At 41.7% G+C, this 27826-nt stretch overlaps 1 protein-coding gene across 5 annotated transcripts; it reads left to right on the top strand.

Moving 5' to 3' along the window:
* The first annotated feature begins 242 nt into the window (after nt 1-242).
* LOC143372378 (ATP-binding cassette sub-family G member 1) lies at nt 243-27826 on the top strand. 5 transcript variants are annotated; one of them, XM_076818532.1, is made up of 13 exons: nt 243-519; nt 18759-19084; nt 20382-20565; nt 22518-22641; nt 23632-23777; nt 23947-24070; nt 24352-24466; nt 24550-24678; nt 25345-25466; nt 25733-25901; nt 26012-26268; nt 26603-26736; nt 26865-27826. In XM_076818532.1, exons 2-13 carry the CDS (start codon nt 18868-18870, stop codon nt 27082-27084), a joined length of 1941 nt encoding a protein of 646 aa, XP_076674647.1. In that variant the 5' UTR covers nt 243-519; nt 18759-18867; the 3' UTR covers nt 27085-27826. The 5 variants fall into 5 exon arrangements, with proteins under 5 accessions (XP_076674647.1, XP_076674667.1, XP_076674652.1 ...); XM_076818552.1 differs by lacking the exon at nt 243-519 and adding an exon at nt 11664-12062; XM_076818537.1 differs by lacking the exon at nt 243-519 and adding an exon at nt 11664-12066.

Here is a 27826-nt window from a genome sequence, read left to right as displayed (position 1 = left end):
AGTGTTTAAATTCTAACAGATCGCTGCCCATCGAAATAAATCGGAGAGCATTCAAGATGGCGGGGTGGGGGGGCAGAAAAACGTAATTACCCGTACCCATGCCGCGTGACAGGAGGATAGAGAATCGCCGTGGGAAATAGAAAAAGAGAGGAGGCGAGGATGCTCTTGATCGGCGAGTGAATAGCGACGGGGGGAATAAAGGCACGATAGGGGGAGGCAGAAAAGGGAGAACACGCGTGTTCTCGAGTGCAGTATTCGATCGACGGTGGCCAACGGTCCGTTCGTCGTGCATGCAACGCGCTCTACAACGTGGCCGTGGATTTTCGTAGGCGGGCATGCCCGCGGTTTCTTAGCAGTAAGCTCGGACTCGGTGGTCGACACGGCCGGTTCGGACAAACGGCAACGGAAAATACTTTGTCAGTTAACAGTGGGAAGACCGGTGCAACGATATTTCTCGCGGGAACCGAGAGGAGGTACGTGCTAGAAGAGAGACTCGCTGCGTTATTCTTTCCACCCTCGGTAAGTGCCCATTTTCGATCGAAATTTCCCCTAGAAGCGATCGACGCGGATCCGCGTGGAACGGCCGACGTCTGACGCATCGAGGGACAGATTCGTAACGTTCGTCGCGTGTCCGATGTGCCGCCACACGTGCCTCGAATATTATTGCTGCCTGAATAATTGCGAATAAGGTCTGTACCGCAAACAAACGTCGCGAAACGAGGGACGAAAGTTTATCATCGAGCGGTTTCGTCGGAGGCGAATGTCGCGTGAGAGTTTCAGCGTGTTCGTCGTCGAAGTAGCGATCTTCCTCGCAACGCGACGGAACGTTTTTTGTTGACAACGTATGAAAACACGTCGAAATAGGTCGTAGCCCCGCGGAATAGATTACCAGGACAGCGTAGAGTCCGTAGATTACAGAGTAGTATGATTTTCCTATCGTGTTCATAATTTCCATTTATTGACACTTTACTACGACGGTGAATTTCGCCAGAAGTATATAAAACTACGATAGCGGGTGTCGTCACGTAATGTTTTGAAGGAACGAACAACGATATCGCTTCGTATATTTGTATACATAGTTCGTCATGAAAGTTGCAAGTGTATAGTTTACGAAGCTGACTAAGTAAGTAGTACTTAGTGAAAAATTGGGAGGGAGCGGCTGTCGAAGAGATATATAAGTACCTCCACGTTTAAACGGTTTAGCGAGGTATCTGCAGGGTCATCAGTGGTAAACGACGCTAGGCTTTTCGTTCGAAAAATCGCGTCGTCACATATTGGAAGGGATTATTTCGTAGGTGGAATCAGAGAAATTTCAGTCATTTCTTTTAACACTTACAGCTGAATAAATAATGGACTTTATTGTATGGCGGACTTTTTGATGTTGAACAATTTTCACAGGAACATGTGAAGGCTCTTTAATAACAAACATTGAGGTTGGTTATGTCGATCGTTTTATGTAAATTATCCTTTAATTTTAGTTATGCAGAGCACTGTCACAGCGCGGTGAAGTATCGAGCGATAAACCTGATCGAACTGCCCTTGAAACTTATGCAAGATGCATTGAACTCGAACGAAAAGAGAACTGCGGAACAATTTCGAATGGGTTCGCGTATAGGTAAAGAACTGTCTTTGTAGGTAGTCATCGAGTTGGGAACACTTGCCATGATCTCTCGATCAGTCCCCTTTGCGTTTGTAGATGAATCGATTTCTTTGAAAATATTTTAAATAGTGCATGCATAGATATTTGTAGAGTAATGTTTAGTTTCGGCTGTTTCAGATTTGTGTTTAGAATATTGTGTATAAAGTGTTATAAGAGATCCTGTGCTCTGAACCTTCCGCGAATCGATCGTATTATTAGCCGCCATTTTGAAGTTTTCGTGTAAAGTTGGCTTGCTTCAAAGACTTTACGAACAGTTTCGGCGGTTGAGTATACCAAAAATATAAAACCTGAGAGTAGGTACTTTCATTTTACCTGGAAGTAGGTAAGATGCGGATCGAGGAAGATTAAAATCCGCGATTGCTTTCACTGCAACTCTATAGAGTGAATTGCCTAGTCCGGCGAGTGGTATGCAATTCATAATCCTCCAATTTGTTAACCACACAATGGCTCAAATCCCACCGAACAATATTCGACTTCACAAGTATTGAAAGTTCTCGAATGGTTTAGGAACGCTGGCGATTGGAAGACTTGGTTTAGTTTTACATCGGTAGCAAACGAGGACCATTTAAAATACTTCGTAAGCACATTAGTATCGCTCCTTGCGACAGCAATGCTACAAAAGTGCACGATAAAGCGATTGCAACCGATAAGTGCGATTTTATAAAACTAAACTACCAAGCAACCAGCAACCGGTCCACTAACTTTCCACAATTTCACATTTCTTTGTCTCAAATTTTGAAAGTAACACGCGCATGTATTTCGTAGGACACAAAGTCGGTGTGGACAGTTCCATTAGTATCTGAAACAAATATGACTAGAAAAAGTGGAACCTCGTCTCATAAAAAAGCGATCCGATAGTTATCAACTTAAACTTGATCGATGTTTTGATTCTGGGGTCATCTCGTATTACAGCCGACCAATAGAGCGATTCAAACGTCCGGTCAGTTTTTATGTAGGGTAGCCAATAGAGGGCTCGCGTAATGGACTTGGTAGTTACCTACGACTTAGTTAGGTTATGTCCCGGGGAAAAAGAATAACGCATCCCATACGCATTGCTGCGCGCGCATTTTTCTTCCGCGCTGTGATGGAAATTCCGATTTGTGGCGTGACTGTAAAAAGCGATAAGAAAAGTATATTACGATATTAAATTAAAGAAGCACAGTAGTCACATTATATTTCTCATAGTTTCAGCTCCGTTTTATTCTACGTTCACTTCGACGCTGAATTTTATTGAGAAATACCTTTTTCGTTTAACGAAACCCTAGTGGCGCAAAATATTACACATACATCCGATATTAAAAAGAGGTTCAATCTCTTTTTGATATTTAAATATACATACAATACTTATTCTAGATTAGGAAGCAAATATTTTTTCCAAATATACTGGAAATATTCATTTTATATTAGAAACAATTATTTGTGGCCAAATATAAATAAAATATTTATTTAATATTAGAAAAAAATATTTGTGGCCAAATATAAATAAAATATTTATTTAATATTAGAAAAAAATATTTTTTCCGAATGTTCGGGAATTTTCAAATATGTAGTAAACATTTATTTCACATTTCTGAATATTTACTTTACATTTCCTAAATATTTAGTTTACATTTCCTAAATATTTAGTTTACATTTCCTAAATATTTAGTTTACATTTCCTGAATATTTATTTCACATTTTCTGAATATTTACTTTACATTTTTCAAATATTAATTTTATATTTCCCGAATATTTATTTCACATTTCCTGAATATTTACTTTACATTTTTTAAACATATATTTTACATTTCCTGAATATTTATTTTGGAACTCTGAATATTATTTTCACATTTCCAGAATATTTGCTTTATTTAGTTCATATTTTCAAAAACATTTATTTCACATTTTCCGTATGTGTATATAATAACTGGAATCGACATTTTCGTCACATTAAAAAGTGTGGCCAAAGAAATATTTTTTTAATATTCGGAAAAAATATTTAACCAATATTACTAGGGAATTATCACTTTCATTAAATATCGTGGGCCGGCGGATGCTCAGGCGAATACGGGGGCGTGTTAAGCAGAACTTCGATGCTTACGTTTTCCTACAGCCCCGCGTGACGCAATTTCGTTCGTCCGCACATCTTCCCACCCGAAAATATTGCGCTCGCGGAACGAGGATGCATGGCCGCGCATCGGGACGCGGAATCAGTCCGAGGGAACGAACATTGAACGAGATCCCAGACGAGTTCTCGTGAATCGGCCGATTGAACTTTGCGCGCATCGTGTGTACACACTGTCTGTGTGTAGGTTATTTATTATTTCGACAGCATTTAAAGGGGATATACGTAATCTGAACGTACACGGAGGAAACCGCTGGACGCGCGTACACCGTGTCCCATCTGATTTCTCGCAATTACGAAACATTATCGTGTTGACGTTCTCTGTAAGAATACACGCGATAAAGAACAAAATTAGATGCCGCGTCCTCGGTGGTCGGTGGTCTCGTTACTCGAGAGGCATAAACTGGCCCAATGCGATTATTCAATCGATCGATTCGAGCGATTGAATTATTCTCTATAAATATACCCTCCCTTATCTCCCGCTCCTCGGTGTGCTCGCCTGCTCTCGTCCTTCTTTTTTATCGACTCTTCTTCCCGCGGAAGATCAACGTTTTTTTCTTTTTAATCGGGGTCGTTGGAATTGTAACGCCGCGCGGTAAACAACCGCGAAGTAACGGCTGGGATATTATGAATTCGTTGCTCGCTTGACCGCGGGCATTGATGGTGCAATAAAATTTTTAAGAACCGCTCGCTGACCTTGGTCAACGAGTCTGACTGACCCAATGCATCAATGACAGAACAATTATTGGAATTTTGGCGCGGAGTCAACGCGCCAACTTTTTGTTACGTTAAATTGAAAGTAGTTTATCAGCTGGATTTGAACCGAAGTTGGAACGAACCGGTGCACACCAGTTAATGAACTCGGCGTCCCGAACTACTAGAAACTGATAAACATCGATTCAGTTTCGTCCGCACATTGCATTACTCGACTTTCGTTCGTTTGTCAACTATAGTTTCTGCTTCTTCGTTGATGAACTTGTTAACTGTAATTAGTTAAAGAAATTTTATAAAATATTATAAATATTATGTAATAATAATTCTATGCAGCGTAATTAGGCCCATTTTTAATTACACTTTTAATTGTATACTCTCATGAGGGTCTGATGAAAAATTTGAAAGTTTTAATCTTCAGTAGTGGATGACTATTTCCTTTGCTTCTTGTGTATCCCATTCACTCTCTCTGTCGAATAGTTTACGCAGACAGCCAGGCGTGAAATGATGTGGTCTTGCAGCAGTGGTTAAAAGAAAGTTTAAAGCTTAAACTGTGAACGGTATCAAAAATAGTTCCAGTAGTGGCGGATTTAAGAAAAAGGCCCAAGTGGCAAACGTTCTGAGGGGCCCATTTTTGGAGGAAAATGAAGAAGTCGTATACTAAAAGCGGGCTAAGTGTAGTAGCACTGAAAAAAATATAGTGTTTGGATAAAATCATAATTTTTTTTATAAGGCCCTAGGGGCCTTATGGGCAGGGGCCCATTTTTGAGGAAAATCAAGGCGTAGTACGAAAAAAATGTAATGTTTGGATACTTATGCATAATTATAATTTTTTTTTGGTCATGGGGCCCTGCGGGGGTCTTCTGTGCAGGGGCCTAGGCGGCAACTGCTCATCAGCCGCCCTGTTAAAACCGCCACTGCCACTAGAAAGAATTACATCTTAAAATTTATATTTCATAAATTGGGGGATTACCAGAATACATCAGTGATACCAACATGGTACTTAATCCTCCATGGTCACACCTTCTTCTAATCACAAATTGGGTCCCATGGGTTTCATAGCACTCCAGAGTAATTTTTGAGCTACTATTTTCGTATTTTTGAATCTTCATTTTGAGTGATAATTATCCATTCCTAATACTAATAATATCATGCTCTAATCGTCTTTCTCTAGAAATGTAAATTTGGATATGTTGAAATTTGTATTTGAAAAAATAATTGCGGATAGAGGCGATTCTTTTAAAATTCTGTTATTAAGATTTAAAAATTTACAGAAATAATGGCAAATGACCACGAAGGGTTAAGTTAGCCATGGAAAAATATCAGTTTCAAATTCTCTTTCAACTACCATTACCACTTTAATCACTGCTTGCCCACCTTGTAGGTAACCCTTGAATGCGAATGATCGGTGTCACCAAGCGCGCAAATAAGTGGGGCTTACTTCGCTGCGTTTAAACAGCTTTTCCGCGTTTACATAAGAAATTCCTACCATACCCGTGTGTAACAGAGTAGACGTTTAATTATCTTCATCCTAGCAACAGTATCCAACTAGTATTCGGTGATGTAGCGAGGTCGTAAATTAAACCATCGAGCAGCGATTCCGACTGACAAGAGAATACATATCCCGAACCCGGAAATTCAAAAAAATCTGAAACTTTGTGAACACGTAGGGGATTTCCTCCTGGTTACAACGCAATTTCTGTTTGCTGCCCAAATTCACTCTAAGGTAGTAAAATTAACCCCTCAAAATTCGGCTATTTGCCGATTTCATTTTGTAATTCGCAATCTATAAGGGATAGAAAAAAAATTTCAAGACAAAAGTTACTTCTATTAATTAGTTATTTTTTAATTAGTTAAGTTACTTCTTTTATCATTTGGTAAAAAATTATTTTACAGTTCACGAGTTATAACACAAAATCGGAAAGTAACCGGATTTTCAGGGGTCAATTACACCCCCTTAGAGTGAATTTAGGCAGCAAACAAAAATTGCGTTGTAACCAGGAGGAAATCCCCTACGTATTCACAGAGCCTCTGATTTTCTTGAATTTCCGGTTTCGGGATCTGACGCTGAGGCATCCACCGGGGTCGTTATTGTCTCTTTCAGGCAATTCGTTCCCGCTAACTCTCGAAACGTGTTTATTCTACCGCTTCGCCGATTTCACGAGCTGGCTTTATCTCCAGTCACAACAAAAAAGTGTCCCGGGAGAACAGACCGATTGCTTTCGTTTCGTTTCTCACCCCGTATGTTTACATGCCTATGCACAGCGCTAGGTCATTTAACGTTCCCGGTGAAAGTGGTTCGCCAGGCCCCTCGAAGCAATTCCGTGATTCTTCTCGCGGCCAATCTGCATCATAATTTTATTCTCTGATTTAATGAGAAATTTTACCACCGACGCGAATGATAATTCGCATTTACTGGTTATTAACGCTATGACGCGAATCACTCTTGATAACTCTGTAATTATTCCTCCAGCTGTACAAATTTACATTACTCACAAATTGTTCGCCACTTAATCGTCGATTATTTTCTAACATCGGATGACTAGAATTACGCGAGTGATTATGTAATAAAGGGATTGTTAAACCAGATATTCATGAGTTTAGCTGAATCACTGCCACGTGTAAGGTTTTTTCTGCCACATTTCTTGTAACAATGCGCAGCCTCATGAATCTGCTTCTTTCGGTATTTACATAAACAGGTATAGTAGAAATAATACGCCCCCGGTCACCGCACGCGTTTAGCTTCGTGCTAATGGCACTTCGTCGCTGTTCAACTTGCAAACAATCTCGGCATCGCACTGCGCCCTGCCCCTATAAAATTTAATTTATTGTCCGATACGCGGCGCATTTAAAAAGATAACTTGGAACAATTACGCGGCGATTGTATAAATATGACAAGCAATAAATTATCACGGGGAGAGCGTGGTGGCGCGTGGGACAAAGCCGATCCGCATTAGCCGCAAGTAGTCCCAGGGAAATTGCACGCTGACTAATCTTGTCAATTCTAACGAGTGTACAAATATACTCGATGAGCAAACTCGATAAGTGCGTACAGTGAGCAACGAAAATATTCGGACACTTTTTAAAGTCGCATAACTTTTTTAAAATCAATCCAAACGGCTTCAGCTTTTTTGAGAAGCTTGAAGGATTAGTTTGCTAAGTGACGTGTTTCGTCGTTTTGAAAAAAATTCCACTTGGTCGGAATAGCAAAAAAAATAGTAAAAGTCGTTTTTAAATTTTTTTAGCCTGTAATAAAAATTTAGAAAAAAATCCCGTTTGTAAAAATCGCTGATTTCGGGAATTTCGCGATTTTCTACCTTATTCTGCGATCTTTAAGCGTTTATAGTTCAGAGCGACGTTAACCGATCTTGAGGAGACTTTAGACATGTTATATAACTTACTTCGATCTACAAACTGGTTTTTTGAATTTTCATTAGGGTCACAAAAAAAGTTTGAAAAACACGTAATTTTGCAAACTAATCCTTCTAGCTTCTCAACAAAAAAAAATAAAGTCGTTTGGAATAATTTTACAAAAGTTAAGCGATTTTAAAAAGTGGCCGACTATTTTCGTTACTCGCTGTATGTAATTGTAAACTTCAAACCTAAACATTGCTTCTTCAAGGAGTGTCACTATTATTTTGTAATTTTTATTGGGATAAGGCCCAACTCTGTACACAGGGTGTGCTCGAAGTCCTGGTGCAGCCGAAAAGGGGCGGAGCCTCGCGCAAATATAAATCGGATGTGGGGAATAAACTCTTCCTTGGGTGGCTCTTTGTTTTCGAACAAACAGACTTAAAGGTGGATTGAGTTTCACCTGGATGCTAGGCTGCGCTCTTTTCTCTGCCATTTATTCAGGCTACTCTTTCAAAATATTTACTTTAGCTCGTGATTGAACGAGACAAAGCCGTATTGCTTTCGATACGCCGCGCACGCTCGCGAGATTTACCGCGATACTTCTGTTTCTGGATCGTGAATCATGAAGATTTATTACGACGGCTGGGTGACTTTTGAAACCCTCCTTGCCGCTAAGCTTCGCGGATGTTCCGGCTTACCCGAGTGAAAGTCCGATTGTGCGCAGTAAATGCAACGTTGTTGCGAATCTTCATGGGAACGAGAGCTAGTGGGCATCGTGAACGAAAAGATAACGCATCTGGCATTTGCTAGACACTAAAATCTGATTTTTCAAAAGAAGTGCAGTTGGTCAGTTTTACTAGCATGCCAAATGGTATATACAGGGTGTCCCACTAAGGAATGGACAGCGCGATATCTCTTAAAGTATTGTCGATAAAAATATAAAAAAAATAGGGAATTGCATGGTTCGAGGTGGCCCATTTATTAGCGCGAACGAATTTTGTTTTTGATTATTATTTTAAAAGATACGATGGTCAAGTTCGGTTTTTCAAATGGAACTATTTTTTTTGAAAACCTGAGTTGATAGTACGTTCCAAGACAAATTCAATAAGCTTTAATGTATACACTTTATTTCCACTGGTTTTTAAGATATTGCGCTTGCAAATTTACTGATTTTCACTGCAAGAAACCCCTCTGGAATGGCAAACACCGGGGGCGGTCTTACTGGCCCCACGGGTGGCACTGCCTCTTGAAATGGATACTTACCTGCCAAAGGTCTACGCCAGAAATGGCAGGCCCAAAGGCTGGACAATTCTTTTCCGTCAGAAATGCTACTTAGGTAGGTACATCTGCGGTATCGAGAAGCGCATCGTTACTTTTATTTCGCACTTGCTTCTACGCTCGGATGGCCGGTTCTTTTGGGAGGGATGCAAATCCGATTGGTTCTGATACAATCTGCTCCCTATGGTTGAAATTTAGTCTAGCAACTTTCACTCCTCCTAACCTAACCAATCCAACTTGCATCCCATATAGACTGCAATCACAACTATATAGCTGCAGACTCTGTGTCATACTTCCTAAATCTCGCTCTTATCACATCACCTCCTCTTCTATTTCCTCAGTTATTTAATCATTACTGTTTTACATTATTTATTACGCTACACTAGTTCCAAAGCATTGCTGCAATTTTCAGACCCAGTCACGAAGAACAGCAGTCTCTAATAAACATTCTGTTAACAATCTTATACCTTAGTTCCTTATTCTGTCCATTATTGCACAGTAAACTAATGATAGAGGGAAGAAGTTTTTCCCAATGTAAAATCAATAAACCGATGCAAATCAATTTCCCATGCACTTTGTTTTTAACGATAATTACTGTGCCCATGCACGTCGCAGTGTGCTTTTATTATAATGCATTCTGTGAGTTCCAAGCGCTTCGTCATCCATGCATGTACGTATGTACATCTCCATAATTATGAATGCCTAGCCTTGCAGACAGAAAGTAATAATGCCTAGCAAGAGTAATTAGCAGCTTCCAGTCTTCCCTCTCCTTACAATAGATGATTTAATGGCGGAATCTGCGTTGATAAAAAGAATATGTCGAAGGACACGCTTCCCAACGTCAAACTATGTTCTTGTACACCGCACGTAAAGCCCCTGTTATTGTTTTTCTCATCGTTAATTACTGTCATCTGCGTCAATAGCACAAAATAAATTAGATCAATGCACAAAAGAAACGAACGGCGACCATGCTGCGTGCGTATTATTGTGTCAGCCAGAAGATCCATTATTTTCCGATTTTCATAATAAACCATGGAAGTAGAGGCAACAACAAGCAATCGTGGATTAAATCACGCGAAGCAGTCGCAATTTGTATCGTAATTTACTTAAGGAAACTAAGGGGACCTTCCTTCTAGAGTCGAACAAAAATAGGTGATCTTTGGGAATTAATTAAAGGAAAACTACTATATATAATTTAATGGGACTTTTTGTATTGTATTAAGGATATCTTAAATTATAGAAATATATTTTTTGTTTTATAATTAATCATTGCAGACGGCGCTGGGGAGTCGTTAAAGTCAAGGCGTACAAAAATTGATCCAAATCGGTGGGACCTGTATCTCCAAAAGTTATTATCCAATTCGACTGAAACTTTTTTATTTTGAAGAATATACTTCTGGCTAGGGGGAAAACCAGAAAAATTACAAAAATTACATTTTTTCAGAAAATAACGATACTTGAAGTTTGAAATCACTTTTTCCCTATATTGTTTTCCTTTCAACGCCTTTAAGAATTATAAATTTTCATTTTTTTTTAATTTTACTGGTTTCCTCCCTAGCCAGAAGTATATTCTTCAAAATAAAAAAAGTTTCAGTCGAATCGGATAATAACTTTTGGAAATACAGGTCCCACTGTTTCGAGAAAAACGCGTTTAAAGTTTTACGTGGGCGCCGAGTAGCCGGTTGTCGTTGCCCATGCATTTGCCGCTACTCAAATGCCTATAACTTCGAGAATTTTGCGAATTTCAACAAATCCTTTTAAACACGTATACCTAAAATGTTGAAAATTCGAAAAATGAAATAAAAAAAAATCGACTTTTAGACCGGGACCTCCCCTTAAGGGAGAACACCACTGTAACGGCCTGAAAAATAAACCATTATTAAGATTTTTTCACGAATAATTTACAGTTTTCATATAAAATTCTTACTTCCTACCTTTAGTACAATGTCTTAAGAGACTATAAAAAAAAATAAATAGAAAAACATGCATAAATTTTAATATATTAATTAATCTTCTAGACCCCTCACGCGCGCTGGTAGAATGTCTAACTATGGAACAGCAGGTCCGAAATCAAAATTCATTTTTTTTCTATAAACTATATGAGTGTAGTCTCCGTTGCACATACCGATTTCTTAAACAAATTATTTTTGTTACACGAGAATCCCCCTCTAAATTACCAGCGGTGCAATTTAAATGGATACTTTTATATTCGCAGGTTTAGCCGTGATTCACGACCGTCGCTACGGAAACGACGAACGTTGAACTTGAATCTACACGCGCTTCCTCGTGAACAGCGCTAACTCGGAGCATCGGCGATCTCCGTTGGACTTTCGTTAGTTGATTCACCGCGCGCGATAAGATTCGCTCGGTTGTACTTCGGTCAGTCCCGTTACGGATCGCAACTATCAACTTCCGAGCGGACCGATCGAAATTCATATTTGAAAGCAGTGCGTCGTAATATCGATAAAGTTGCAGCCCCGCCCTCCTTTGTCGCTCACCCCTGACCCATTTGTTCAAGCTCCTCTTTGCGCCTTTGTTCGCACTCTGCCCCACGCCTTTGTCCGCGCGCTTCTTCGCCCCGAACGCTCGAACATCACGTCGAGAATACAACTTCACTCTGCCCCACGGTTACTGTCCTCTGTCCTCCCTCCCCTCAACCCAATTTGCTTCGACAATGGCTTTCCGCGCGAGATCGGTCGTTATTCGTGGAAGCGCGGTGTCGGAATTTCTTGTCGAACGGATCGACGTTTCCAGGGCTCGGCTCCGTTCTTAGGAACAATGATCGTCGTTTTAATTCCATAAACAAGATTACGGTTATCGCCGCGCAGATAGGCCACTTTGTTCTCTTTGAGGAAGTTTGCCCAACGATCAAACGTTTCAATGTCGACGATGCCCTCTTGTGGGTGACACGCGCGCGCATCGTGGTCTCCCTTGGAGTGTGCTGGACAGAATGATGTAGGTAAGAGCTTAATTTACGATCGATCGAGCTTTAAGAGGGGAAGGGAAAGCTGTGAGTTTATTGACTTCGAGTTTGACTATGAGTTTTTTTTTTTACTTTCTCATTTTGAAACGGGGAGAGTGTGGAGTAAGTGGGGACGAAGGGAGATGGGGTATTAGACGAATTGAAGGCTAGTGTAGGCGAGTGTAGGTAGCCAAATTTTCTGATTCGGTAGACAATATTTTCTGTGAAGACGTAGACTATGTGTATTTGGCGTTCTGTTTGGCGCTGATGTGTTTTTACGCCGAGGAAGGAACATTCATCCTGTGTATATAGCGTTGGCGATAGTTTCTGGAAGGCATCGAATGTATATGCACTGTATTTTGTGTTTTCTTATTGTAAGAAAAGGAAAGAAAGGAGATGGAGTGCTCGATAATTCAAGGTTCTCTCTTCTAACGTAGCGTTGTTATTTTCGTAAGGTTTCGTTGCGTAAAAGTACGTTTGTTTTCGCTCGAAGGCTCACGAGAGGTGACCTCCGCTCGTCCTCGCTTAGGCCCGAGTGTTTATGATCCGGTACACTCTCCCTGAACTGAGTGACAAACACAGGGCGACGTGCTTCTTCGCGGGTGCAGAAAGGTTTTCTTGTTAATAATTGTGATAAATAGTGTTATTTTCTTTAATACACAATTTGATGTGAAATATATATTTTGGAACTTCCGCATTCGTTATAATATTTCTTTATGAGGTGTATGCAGACTTTTGTGACGTTATTGTCCAAGAGTACCCAAATGTTTGCTTTGAAAGTAACATAATCTAGGAGATCATTTGGGATGATTCGTTTAGCAACGGAAATTTAAATTTCTGTATTTCTATGAAATCTTCATGAGAGTGGATTCTTCTAAAAGGTTCTGCTGATAAAAGCAAATCTAAATACTTCCACATTTGGCTATTTTTAACGATAAAGCGATAAAAGAGAATTCTCCAGTTGTGTTTCACAACGATAAAGACTAATCGTGCGCAGTTATAGAACCATCGCGATTATGGAATCCATGGAATGTTAGTAAAGCTGCTGAAGCAGGGTACCGAGTGCCCTTTTTTATTGTACCAGACATTCCTTGAGTCATGGTAACCAGGAATAGTAATCACTAAGATTACTCAAAAGGCTTCATTCCAGGAAATCCTCAGAGTCACTGCTGACAAAACGGTGAAATATCTGTCCAATACCGATTCGATTCTTATTCCAAGCGAAAGCCTCAGTAAAGTTTCATTAATCCTCTACAGTTGTTTCTGGGTCTGTTGTGACCCAGGTTCTGAATACTTCTCAATTATATTAAAAAGAAACGACTTCTAGAATTCAAAATATAATATCAGTTATTATAAGAAAGGCATTGCGTTCCTAACTGACAAACCGAGAGACATGTGTGCGTGGGTCTAAATTGACCCAGTCACGAGTCGTGACTCACGACCTACCGCGCGGTCTCCCGGGGGTAAAAGTATTTTTATAGAAATAAAACCAAACATATGAGGACTTAATTTTTTATTAGTAGATAATTAGTATCGATTACAGCGCATGCTTTAGTTTCTCATCCTTGAGAAATAATACTAATAAGTGACGCTTGTAGTTTGATATACCGGGTGTTTATAAAAATGTGGGACATTTTTTCAGGATCGATTCTACTCACCAAAATAATAGAAAAAAAAGTTGGTACACGCGTATGCCCAATAATCCTTAGTTTTGCGGTTACAAGCATTTTTATATTTTGTAAACCACGTGCTTGAAACGCCTATTAAGGGGGGGGGGGGGACCTGGAGTAATCGGCCAAAATCAAGGTTCTCTCGAGGAAGTTTTTGTAAGGAGATTACACATGCAATGTTTTTAAAACTTTCAGGCAATAATATTATATATTTGAAGAACTGAACAAACATTTTTTGATATAAAAATAACGCGATAATTCCAAATGACGCAAGTGTTACGAAGCGGCAAAGTTGTTCAACTGCGTGCAGTCTAAAGTCCGTTGTAGTTCCCTGAAACCAAAAACCCAAATAGCTTTGCGTTTTTAATAAAATCACGCGAAATTAAGGTAATGGTGAGTGTTTGAAAAAATAGTTGGGTTTCCACTAAAAAATGTCACGTTAATTGTGCAATGCGGTAATTGCGGATATATTGATTATCATTTGGCTGTTGTTTTTTTTTCAAAGGCCAAAAGGAAAAGAATATGACTGAAAATATAGAATATCAGTCCAACTGACAAACGCCACCTGTCAGTCGGTTGCTTTTGGGTCAAAACGGACCCTGCCGTCCAAGTGTAGTCAATAGTTTATGCTTGGCTGGTTCCGAAAGGGATCGGTCCAGTTGGCGGGGATAGAAAGTCGCGACGATCGAGCAGGAATTTCGTCCCTTCCATCGAATCATTACCGTAATGGTGGGCAGCTTCGGAATGTTATTCCTCCGGTTCAACCCTTTCCTCTTCCCCGGCGCGATGCAATCTATATTGACGCACGTGATTCGATGAAATGCGAGCAGAGAGTCCCAAGTCCAGGAACTTTTTGTGTTTCCCGATCCGTGGATCTATTAATCTAATCTAATCGCGGATCGGCGACAGTCTTTAGCTTGGTTCTTGGTGAGTCGGTGCCTAAGTAGCTCGCGGCTATCCGGTGTGATTTCAACGTAAATACAGTGCCGGGGAGAAAGAGCACCGGTCGAAAACGGTCGGGGGTAGGCACATAATATTGGCGCGCGCGTTTTGTGGGATACAAGAGTGCCGGAGCTCTCGATACCGAGCGTATCGTTTCCATCGCGTGGCATTCTGGACCGAGATGCGGGCCATTAATAACTTCCGACGTTAAAGGTGGACGAATTTTTAGATAGGCATACCTGTATTGCCGGCGCGAAAGGTAACATTTATCTTGTGCAAAGGACGATATACGGGGTGGTCCATTTAAATAAGGGCACCTAAATGTCTCTTTCAATTCTGATGCTATGAAAAATATTTTATATGCACTTTGAATGGTGCCGTAAGAATTTTTTTTCAAGGTCACTATATTGGGTTAGAACAAAAGCGCGTAGCTTTTTACAGCACCTATTGAAAACGAAACAAATGACACGTGTAAATATTCCCAAAGGTGGAACAAAATGGCACCTATGTGATTGAATAAATATATGTACAAATATTTAACCCTTCGTTGACACTCTGGGTGTGAGCCACCCATAAACTGATTTTGATGATCTGTGCCTTCTATATGCAAAATAAATACCTTCTCTCCAAAGCCGACTTATAAACTATTTTTTCCTCAAAATATTATATCCGAACAACAATTCTGTGGATGTTTAGCTTCGAATATTGAAATTTGCAAAAGTTACAATGTCTTGAAGGTTTTCTTCATTTTTCTCGATATATAGTAATCTAGAATTTTTCCACAAAAACTGTGATGAAATTTTAATAAAAAAATTATTGTAATACATTCTAGAGACCTTGAAAATGACCCATGATTTTTTTCATAACGATGGGATTCTTTAGATAGGAATGGCAGTCGTTCGAAAATTGCTCTGGGTGTGAGCCACCCAGGTATGTCAAAGTTGTTCGAAAAAAGAGTAAACATTGTCTTTGAATTTCACTTAAAAAAACGCCACGAACTTTTGTTTTAATCCATATCTGAACGTATTCTAACATTAGCTACACTTTGCAATATGTGCAAGAAGACCGATGGCTTCGAAAATTCCGGAAAAAATGACCCCGAAAGAAGAAATATTCTTGCAAAATAGTGGCCCCTTGATTCCATTCAAATTGCACATAAAATATTTTTCGTACCATCAAAATTCGAAGAGATATATTTAGGTGGTCTTATTTAAATGGACCACACTGTATAAGCGTCGCGAGTAGGGTATTAAAGTCGGATTTGGCGACGGAGGAAAATTTAAACTCGCGTTAGGGCCATCAGTGAAAGTATCTGAAGAAAAAAAAAACAGTGGTCGTTGGCGTGTTTCGAATGCCGTGGACGAACTTGCACTCTAACCCCTCGCTAACGGAATATTCCGAAGCACGGGCGGTAATTAGGATTTCTTGGAAAGTTTTCCAATTAAATTTTATACTCGTCATTAATTCTATGGATTTCATTGTACTCTATCGAAGTCTAGGATATACAGTGCCTCTGTAAGTGATCGGGTCTCCTGCTTCCAAGAGTGATCACCGCTATCCCCACTCCTTCTTTTGTAATTGCCGCGGCGAGCGAGGAACCGAGAATAAGTGAGGACACCGTAATTTATGGCTCGCTGGCTTATCGCTGTCGCGTGCCCCCTCACTCATTCGCAGTCCCTTTCACTCGCCGCGGCAGAAGCAAAGCCAAGTTGAACAGACTCGTCACTAAAATTAATCACGGCAAATTGTATTATGGAGACAAAACTGTACTAGTACTCGATTCCTCGACTCCCGATCCTTACAAACCCTTAAACTCACGTGACTCGATGTGGTAAGAAGGGATTCGCTATTCCCTCTCCTTAACAATGGCACGCTGGCACGGAACTGATATGTGTGCAGAGACCTTTAGGACGGATTTGGAAGTGTTATCAGCTCAGCTTTATTTGCGGTAGCATTTCTGAGTAGGTAGATTGTTTGTCGATCGAAGTTCCTAGGTTTCTTATTTGTCAACTAACGGGATTGGATTAACTCGAAGTATGCACAGTATATTCTCGTCGTGAAGGTGCGATGAGTATGGTCAGCTTAGGTTAGGCGCGTGGTGGGGGGAAGGCCCGTGGCTCGCCGGCTCGCGCTCGCTAAACACTCTATATAAACAGATTTGACAAGCTTCGAAGGTTGCGGAACCACGCGCCGTGGGATCGCACCTTTATCACGTGAGCAGCGCAAGCAATTAGCACCTCATTTCGGCTCGGGATGGTGTTTGTTATGCCTTATCGACGGCGGCAGTCGAAGAAAAGGGCAGCGAGTAGTGTTCCTTCTCAAGAATTCTTTCTCGAGAATTTCTCGAGAAATTTTAAAATTTGCTTATTTCTGATTTCTCGAGAAACTTAAGTCAAGGAAATCGTGAAAGTATAAACACATCTACAATTTACAATAAGTCTTATTAGTAACATTAGAACCTATATGAATTACAATAGAAAATCAAAGTAGAGAAGATTCGACATTATTCACTGGTGAAGGTGCTCTTAAATTATTATTTAACAATTTAGAAAAATTGTATACCTACTGAATTAAGTAATGAGTTTCTTGTGGCTATGAAAGAAAAAATATCGAAAAGAAGAGACAGAATTATCGTATCCCTTACAAAATTTTTGCATATGTAATCCAGAATCTCCTCAAAAAGATTCAAAAGACGCGTTCTTTCATTTAATATCCAAGATGACTGTGTATAAAACGGCAAAACAAATTCTAAGTAGCTAGACTTTTCGGAAAATATAACAGTAACAGAAAATACTGAAAAAACTTACGGATCCTCAAAATGAAGAATTACCATTAAGAAGCCAATTAGAGTTAGCAATCGCAGAGAGCCTCCAGGAATTTAGTATCAACCAAGAAAAATATAAATTCCGGACTTTGACATCGGAATTTCATATTTTTCAATCCACTGAAAGAAGAACAATCAATTTACCATTACTTTTGCGTGTGCTACATACGGTGAACCCAACATCCACTCAAAACGAAAGATATTTTTCTACAGCTACAAATTTTATCACAAGAAAAATGAAAGAAATAGATTAAAAACCTACTTTAAAACGAAAAAGCAATGTTTCGCTTTCCACAAAAATTTGTACTAAATAAAAATCAATTATATTTAATATCTGTTTTTTCATTTATACAAGTTTTCTGCAAATTCGACAAGAATGAACAATTAGTTAAAGTTTCCTTGTGTTTGATAAATCAACATTATTCCAAAAATATAAATTTTGTAATATTCGTTTTCAATTTCTCGAGAAGTATGATCTAATTTCTTATTTCTCGAGAAAGAAAAAATATCGAGAAATCAGGAACACTAGCAGCGAGTGAGAAAGAAGTGAGAGCGAATGAGAAAGAATGGACGTTGTTTTTTACTCGTGCCTTGTTCCGTGGGGAATCCCCCCAGCCGGGGGAGGGGGAGGGGGGGGGAGGTACAGATGTTTACATAGCGAACAAAATCTAGCGATCTTACAAACGAGGATTTGTTGTGGCTATGTGGCTTTTTTCAAGGATAGAGTGGAGATATGGAGTGCGCGAAGTTGCGAACGTAACGTTTCGGAGAAATGAAATAGGAATGTCTTGACCTCAGCTAGTTAGGGGTTATTCTCGGATCGAAGAAAGAACCGATTTGAATGGGGACTGTTTCAGGTCCGCGAGGCTCTTTCTCTGTCCTTTCCCAACTGTACCAAAACACGTGTTAAAAGTTAGTGTTAGTTTTTCATTCGAATAAAAATTGATTCGAATAACGCCTAACTCTACTAGAAGAAAGTCCTCCCAAGTTGGTTCTTTCTTCCACCGGGGAATGAGATGTTCCTTTTGATGTTAAATAACAGTATTGTAATTTAACATGCCTTTGTTGCAACGGTAACCCAATGAAACACTCTTACTTTTCTTTCCGTAAATATACACGTTAAATACCGATCTAGAATCATCTCTCGGTATTACATAGAATTACATGCAACCGCAAGGGAAAGGAATGGGTTAGTTCCAGAGGCGTTTCAGTGAAATTCTCTTTAATGACGATGTCCGTTTCCCTGGTTGCAGTTCTGCGGTGCTGGCCCGCCTATGCTTGAGTGATCGGTGAGAAGCGTTCGAGCATCAATACCCTCTGCGGGCCGCCGACGCAATCGGCTCGCACCGAGACGCAATCACGATGGAAGTATTGATGCACGAGGCCAGCAACGGTCAGGAAATTAACGCGGTCGTCTCGCCCGCATACGCCGCGGAGAAGCAGTCGTCGATTAAGAAGCTCGAGGATGCAAGGATCGCCAGGACACCGTCGCATCGGTTCATGGAGACCGACGCGGCGGACACCGTCGACATCATGTTCCAGAATATTTCGTACACAGTGTCCCTTGGATTTAGGAAAGGTTTGTAACCTCAAAACTGCGGGGCAACTCGCTTATAGCCGTCCTGTATTCAGGGTTGCACATATGACGTCGTACGGTGTAGGGGAGAGGGGGAATACTAATATTTGATTGGTGACGCCGTGACGTCATGCCAACGCCAAGCCAATCCAAGCTAAGTGACGTCATATATGCCGGTACGCGTACTGCAGGGCTCTCCAGCGTAGGGGCCCCTCACGCGCCTGCTTCTCTTTACAATTTTTCTTTCGCGCAGCGTGCCTTCCGTTGTCAAGGAGATGGCGCGACGTTACGAAGGCTGCCATGATGGGCAAGTCGGGCTAGCGTTTTCGCGGTTAGCGCCGCGCGGTAACCCTGACAACGCGGGCGAGAGTGGGAAACCCCGAGCTTACGCGACTTTGGAGAGTCCTGGCATGCTGGATTGCCCGGCAGTCCGGTTGCAGGGTTGCCAGGAAAATCCCTACCGTAGTGGGGCACAGCAGTACGGTATATGTGTGCGTGATGACGCCGTGACGTCAGACCATCGGCGCCAACGTATGTATGTACTACTGCCTGCGCATGCGATTGGTCGATCGCTTTCTCTGCCGCTTTCCTACAAATCAACAGCCTCCTCCTCAGAATCATCATTGCGCGGAACAAGTCTACTGTTAAGGGGACTAGGTAGTCAGAGCGCTCGAAAATCATCTCATAATTTTGCGAATTTTAACATAAACCCAACGACATTTTACTCGGGAAGGGTGGTGCTTTCGAAAAATGCAAGAAAAAATCGAGTTTCTGACTGCCTAGTCCCCTTAAGTGGAATTGATATAGGTGGTTGATGGTTCAGCATAGGTGTTCCCTATCAACTACGATAGGGATTTTCCTGGCAACCCTGAATGACAGTCCTCCACAGTCCTCTAGAGTCCTCCAGTTTTCTATTACCCTCTCCAGATTATTTGAAGCGTTACTCGCCGATAAGTGCAACAAAATGGCACGTAATGTACATACACGTAATCCTCCACGCTCTCCAATAGATTGCGCAATCTCGATACAGCGACCGTACGACAATCAGAGAAATTATTGTTCCGGCCGATTCGATGCCCATGTAAGTCCACTGACGCGCGTCTACAGGCTCCCGGGTGGGTGGTGTTTATTGTTACTTTATTACCGCGAGCGCTATGCATCCCGTTGGGGCACACTCGTTTCGATTTCTGCTTTCCTACGCCCACCATCAATCCGCGCCCTGATTTGCAGCAGTGGTCGCTGCAACTCCTTCATTGATACTTACCAGAATGCGTGAAGACGTAAAGGGAACGTGTTTCAGGTCAGAAGCAGATATTGCACGGGATCAACGGGAGGTTTCCAGCGAAGCGGCTGATAGCACTGGTGGGACCATCCGGGGCAGGGAAATCGACCTTGCTAAATATTCTATCCGGATACAAAGTAACCGGGATGGAGGGTAACATATACGTCAACGGGCGTACCAGGCACATGAATTCATTTCGAAAGTGAGCACCCACTTAATTATAACTTAAATGACGTAATGCAATGTAATACTAGCGAGGATATAAATTGCTCTTTATATTCTAAGGAAATTGATGTCCTTATTATACCCCGTTATTGCCAGTTATTACGTACCAGTCCGCCGTGATAATAATAGTTGATTACAGTGATGGTCAAAAGCAAGTATAAAATGTGCTTCGGTCCACAATTGTAACGTCTCTGACGTCCAATTTGACCATCACTGTACGTATCTAGCAACGTGGAGCAGCACTGAGGCTAATTAGGAGTTACGGATAAATAAACTTTATAATCACGTGCCAGGTGTGAGTAGCTACTAATATAATTCCCCACTGAATGTAGGTAATTACTAGATGTGTACTCCAGTGCGTATGGCATGTAATTGACGTTATAGACGCAGTTGAAATGAATCTTACGGGTTATCGACTTTTATTTCCCATACTTTTCATTTGCTAATTGTAAGCCTGGATCGCTCTAGAGTAACCAGACTTTCACTTACACGCTTGATTGTGCGTTTGCTCGTTGCGTCATATTTTTCAGACACAGTGTTAGTGACAGTCGAAACTGTCCGGAACAATTATCGATCAATCACAACTGCTAACTGCTATCCACGTCCACTGAACTTTGAACCTTGCAAAAAATAGAGTGAACTTTAGAATCCAGCAGAAGTCTCTCTGTCCAACTCCTATTCTCGACGCCCCTGGTTTCCATTAACACTTCGACTGGCGTCGGCGTGTTTTCCACGTCGAGGGGTTTGCATTCTGTGCTTTGACGTGTTCTCGCGTCGATATTATCTGAAAATCAATCAAGGTACTATTTGAGCGCGTCCGGATGTTTGCTCAGGGAGAGTTACCTAAGTAGAACTCTCTCGGTGGAAGTGGGTGCTTGGAAAAGGCTGATTGATTTGGGGGGACATTTTTCAAAAGCTGGCGCCACTGGAAGTGTTGAGCCAGGGATCCACTTGGGAGCTATGCTATGCTATGTTGTGCTGTGCTACGCTACGCTACGCTACGCTACGCTACGCTACGTTACGTTACGCTATGGTATGCTATGCTATGTGTGGCTGCGCTATAAAATATAAAAAACATAGTACAGCTTCGCTTAGCTTTTGGTGGAAGCGGTTCCATAAATATGTATTGAAGCTAGTTTTTTCAAACTTAGCACAGCTTAGCGTAGCGTAGCGTAGCATAGCGTAATGTAGCGTAGCATAGCGTAACGTAGCGTAGCGTAGCGTAGCGTAACGTAACGTAACGTAACGTAACGTAACGTAGCGTAGCGTAGCGTAGCGTAGCGTAACGTAACGTAACGTAACGTAACGTAACGTAACGTAACGTAACGTAGCGTAGCGTAGCGTAGCGTAGCGTAACGTAGCGTAGTATAACAAAGGAAAGCACTGCATAGCATAGCATAGCGTAGCGTAGCATAGCACAGCGTAGCATAGCACAACGTAGCATAGCATAGCGTAACATAGCGTAGCGTAGCGTAGAAGAGGAAAGCATTGCATAGCATAACGTAGCATAGCATAGCGTAACATACCATAGCGTAGCGTAGCTTAGCGTAGCGTAGAAGAGGAAAGCATTGCATAGCATAACGTAGCATAGCATAGCGTAACATACCATAGCGTAGCTTAGCGTAGCGTAGAAGAGGAAAGCATTGCATAGCGTAACATAGCGTAGAAGAAGAAAGCATTGCATAGCATACATAACGTAGCATAGCACAGCACAGCAAAGCAAAGCATAACATAGCTCAGCTTAGCTTAGGTTTCACGTGGATTCCCGGCTTCAAGTTTGCAACTCGCTCCTAGTCGAGCCTCCTGCACAGTCTCTCTACCTGCGAGCCGGCCACTGTCCCTATCGACGGTTTCAGTTCTCGCGGGCATCATTACCCATGCGACGGGTCCCACGTGCTGGTTTTTACGTAGATACTTTAATCGCCACAGGTGCAGCACGTACATCACGCAGGACGACCGCCTGGAGCCCCTGCTGACGGTCATCGAGAACATGAGTGTCGCCGCTGACCTCAAGCTGCCGACGAAGATCCCGCGATACGAGAAGGAAACGATAGTGAGTAAGCGGCCCGGCCTGCATTGGGGCCTGGGTGTCAATATTTTCAATTGCACTGCACGCTAAGCGTCGCGCGCATCCAGGCCTTGATAAGATAAATGATGCTGCGGTACACGGGGGTACGATATTCGATTCTTTATCGACCAGTAAGTCGCGAAGTCCATTAGATTCAGTAGGACTGTTTAGATACAGATTGACCAAGTCCAGTTTCAGTTACAATCATTGGTATGGATAATAGTAGATCAATGGCTCCAGTGTTTAAGCGACTGGGGATAGGTTTATCTGCGGCCAGCTGTATTACTTTTTGGACTGTGGAGCACAGTCAGCTACTATCAGCTGGTGAGTGATGGTACAACGTGTATAGAAAAGGGGAATCTTTCTGCTGGAAATAGGTTGATACCTTCGTCCTATGGCATGTATAGGTAATAAGGTAGTATTGAGATTATCATTTATAGGGAGGCTCGCCTTAGGCCTTAGATCTTATATAGATGACCAGGAACGCCTCTGGACAATGTTTAGTTTCTTACCCGAGTTGCTTTCTTTTCCAGAGACACTGAGATTTTTATGTCTATCTATGGAATGCTAACTGCTTCGGTGAAACCTGCACAACTGTTCTCCCTTTTCAAGAGTTCCTGTAGCTGCATTAGAATATCTGTGTGCAGAAATACGTAGTCCAATTTGTTTCCCTTGCTAAATATAGAATGGACTTAAAGTGACGGTTCTCAGTCTTCTATAAATTGGCTGTGGTCCTCGGTTCTTTTGTGACCCAATCGTGTTTTTATTTCTTTGAAGACTTCCCTAACTTTGAAAAAACATACAAGGAAGTTGTTAATGTATGCCTCATTCCTCGCCACCGCGTTAAATGTACAGCTGACCCCAAACTCTGCAGCATAACCACGAACCAGAGCATAGAAAGAAATGAAAGTTTTGTTGACCCAACTTCTCCAGTTAATTTACAGAGATAATTGTTAAAAAAAAAACTCGTTCCAGATCGAGGAGATTCTAACTACCTTGGGGCTCTACGAGCACATGAACACGCGAACGGAAAGATTGAGCGGTGGCCAGAGGAAGAGGCTCTCCATTGCTCTGGAGTTGGTTAATAATCCCACCGTGATGTTCCTCGACGAGCCGACTACGTAAGTGCACAATACCGCGAAGAAAGGTACACCCCAGTCGAATGGGATATCATCAAGAATTCCGGGACTTGCGTTACCTAACTCGAACCATGGATTAAGTTAATTTATAGCTTCTTACATATCGCGCACGTCCGTTGGCAGTGTATAATCGAGCGCGCAATTCTTCCAGAGGCCTGGACAGCTCGTCCTGCACGCAAGTGGTGAACCTGCTGAAGCTACTCGCGCGGCAAGGAAGGACCATTATTTGCACCATCCACCAGCCCAGCGCGTCCCTCTTCCAGCTCTTTGACCTGGTAATCAGGAAATCTATACAGATATTACCATTGTGCCGGGGACACGATGTCTCCGCATTTCCATAACTCGTTATTCAGCTATGTCGAATCATAATCTCCGAGTATTTAAATTTTATTTGTCCTCTTTTATGAGCAATAAGCTTCTCGCGCTTTAATATTTTTATCCTGTGTTTACAATCGTTGGCAATTATACGTTGTTGATTAGTCCGGTTCACGGAGATGTAGATCCTGCTGCTTCAAGTGTTTTCCAGTTTGAAAACTGTATTTCATTTGTCTGACAGGTTTATGTATTAGCCAAAGGAGAGTGCTTGTACCACGGCGCGACTAAACAGTTGATTCCTTACTTGGAGAATATTAAAATACCTTGCCCTATGTACCACAATCCAGCTGACTACGGTAAGTGTTCTCACCTCTGAAGCTACTGCAGGCTATGTGACCTATGTTTCGAGGCCTTTCTCTAAGCATATATTTCCCCACAGTGATAGAGCTAGCCTGCGGCGAATACGGCGAAGACAAAGTGTCGTTGTTAATAGCTGGCTCGGAAAACGGCAGGAGCTTGCAGTGGTTTGAAGACCTCGATAATTTGATGGACGCTAAAGGCCTGAGAGGTATGTCTTTGGTATCCATAAAACGATCTTCAGTTACATTCTGAAAACAAGATCAAATGATGGTTACAGTAGTAGGCAAAAGAAAGTTTAAAGTACGAAGGGTAGGGGTGGGCTCCAAACTGATTTTCAAATGCTCGAAACTCGAATCTGAAAGTTTGTAACGCTTCGAAACTCTCGAAACTTTCGACACTCGAGACTCTCGAAACTTGAAGTGGTGATTCTGTTTTGTAAGCGGAATATCTGGCTTTGAGAGCTGAAGTGAAAAAAATCTTTGCACAAATCTCTATTGACCGTAGTTAAAGAGAATATGAGATGTAGGGCAAATGCTCAGGGCACGCTGCGAACGATTCTTTATTCATTGATTTTATACTTCTCCTTACCTGGGTTTCGAGGGTTTTGAATCACGAAGGAAGTGCAAAATTTCGAATTCTCGAAACTCGAAACTTCTTTCGGGTTTTGGAGGATTTCGACGCTTCGAGAAACCCATCGCTAGTTTTAAACTCTCTTCTGACCACTACTGTTTCCCCACCTCAGTCCCCTGCCAGTATGCAGCCCCTTATGCAACCTGCAAGCGCGGGTTTCCGTCCGCCCTCCAAATCAGAATAGAATCAGTAGGCATTGTTCCGAATATAGACCATAAAGTGAATGTTATTTTTCATTTCGCAGCGATGCATCCTCTGAAAAGCAACAGCGACGCGAACAGCAGAGGTAGCTTGCAAGCAACTTCCTTGATATATCAGATCAGAATCCTGATGGCGAGGGGTCTGCTAATGTGCAAAAGGGACACGGTAAGTTGCACACGTTGAACTGTGCGCTTACTATCATTTTCCTTTTGCTGTTACACGAACTGTTGTTGTCCTCTCGTTCAAACGACAGTTTAATACTACGTTCCGCGTAGTAATTTGCCACGCCACCGTTTTCCTTTTCGAACACGCTTCTTGTAGACCCCATTTATTCTCATAACTTGCTATTGCACCACTTCCCCATCTGTAATATATATTTCCATATCCGCATAGAACTTCGGCTGTGCAGGTTACTCTTATCTTTGTTGCAGACTTTAACGCACTTGAGGATCCTGGTCAATATATCCGTCGGGTTCATGCTTGGATCGGTGTTCTTCGAGGCTGGCATGGACGGTGCCAGAGTTTTAGACAATTACAACCTTCTGTTCTCTATTCTTATACATCACATGATGACTACCATGATGCTTACGATAGTCACTTGTAAGTAAAATAGAAAACGCGTTACAAACTTCCCCATTTTGGTCAACGAAGTTTCGATTATCATATGGCCTATTTTATGCCGATTCGATTATCCCTGTACGCTTTCTCAGTTCCCATGCAGATGAGCATCCTGCTGAAGGAGCACTTCAACAGATGGTACAGCCTGAAGGCGTTCTACACGGCCACGACTCTGGTCGACCTGCCGCTTTCGACATTCTGCTGCCTAATTTTCACTATAATAGTATACTTCATCACCTCCCAGCCGTTAGAGATGACACGGTTCCTGATGTTCTTCTCCATTAGCTTGCTGGTAGCTTTCATAGCTCAAGGTACCGGTCTCATGATCGGAGCAGTATTTAACGTGGTTGTGAGTATACTTCTGCCTCGACCAGAGCTGCCGCGTGCTATATTAAATCTCTAGTACCGGTGTAAACCAGAGGTGGGCAAAAATTTTATTTAAATAAAATATCTAATAACGAGTAAAAGGTAAAAGAAAAATTATTAAAGTTCACCCGGGTTAACTTCATTCGTCGAATAAATAATAACTTTATTCGTGAAATAATCTAAAGTTAAAGTAATTTTTATGTGATCCGTTATTCAAAGAATTCTTGCGCTTCGTTAATGCCCAACTCTGGTGTAAACAGTATTCGGAAGCATGCGTATGGTAGATACACCAACGCCCTTTGTTTATCAAATCACAGAATGGAACATTCCTGGGTCCAACTTTATCTGTGCCATTGATGATGTTCTCTGGATTCGGCGTATCATTGCGCGACATTCCACACTATCTCAAGTGGGGCACGTACGTCAGTTTTCTACGATACGGCTTGGAAGGGTAAATATTCTTCCCACTACTATTCAAAACCATCGATACCACGTCACATACTGTCCGCAGTAAACCCCTGTTTCAATTATTATTAGTCGCGAACGTTACTGACGAGAATTTCATTTACAAATCCACAGGTTCGTCAGTTCTTTATATGGATACGGTCGGTCGGTCCTGCCCTGCCAAGAGAAGGACCATTTGTACTGTCATTACAGATACACAGCGAAATTCCTATCTGACGTTGCCTTGGACAGCGAGCAATTCTGGAACGATATCATTGCACTGCTTACGATACTTGTTGTAACGCGGTGCGCAGCTTATTTCCTCCTCCGATGGAAGATCATATCTGTCCGGTAAACCGCCTCGGAAGGATCGATCGGTCAACTTAACGTGCGCTAACCGTTTAAAGTTGTCCGAGGGGGAAATAACGATTATTCATACGCTTATGAGTGTGCTCATAACAGGGTATGAATCAGGGCCGGCGTGAATTTTCGCGGGGCCCAAGGAACGCATTTCTATGTGCTTCTAAATTGTGTAATAATAAATATCTATGCATAGGGCCCCGCAAAATTTACGACGAGCTTTTCGGGGACCGCGGGGCCTTTTAAAGCGCGGGGCCGGGTTCCGAGGAACGCGCTGAACCCGCCAGGAGGCGCGATTACGGGAAGAACGGAGAATCTAGGTAGGGTGTAATGCAGGATCCTTGGAGCATCGGTTGAAAGATTACTGTTACCTTTTTTTCATGCTTCTGGAATCCTGAATGCTTTAATAGCAATTAATTGTAATATAGGTGTATTAACGTAGGCGTAGGGCATTGCTTCGTCGATGATGTCGACACTACCACCGCGACAGGTTGACGCGCGTAGGTACGATATTAAGTTGTAAATTAAGTAGAACTTAAGACGATATAATTCCAATACGGTAGACACGGAGCTTAAACGTGATATTTAAGAATTGCTCAACGAAAGTCAATTAATAATACTGGACTGCCAAATGCATACCGCGCATACGTTTGTATATAATTGCAGGGTCCAAAAGCTATTTAATTATAAGACTCTTACTTCTTTTTGTATCCTTTGTAATATACATACATATCTGA

Source organism: Andrena cerasifolii, chromosome 1, assembly GCF_050908995.1.
Source record: "Andrena cerasifolii isolate SP2316 chromosome 1, iyAndCera1_principal, whole genome shotgun sequence".
NCBI classification, from domain to species: Eukaryota; Metazoa; Arthropoda; class Insecta; order Hymenoptera; family Andrenidae; genus Andrena; species Andrena cerasifolii.
Note: the sequence above shows the minus strand (reverse complement) of the source record. Positions and strands in the feature narration are given on the sequence as shown.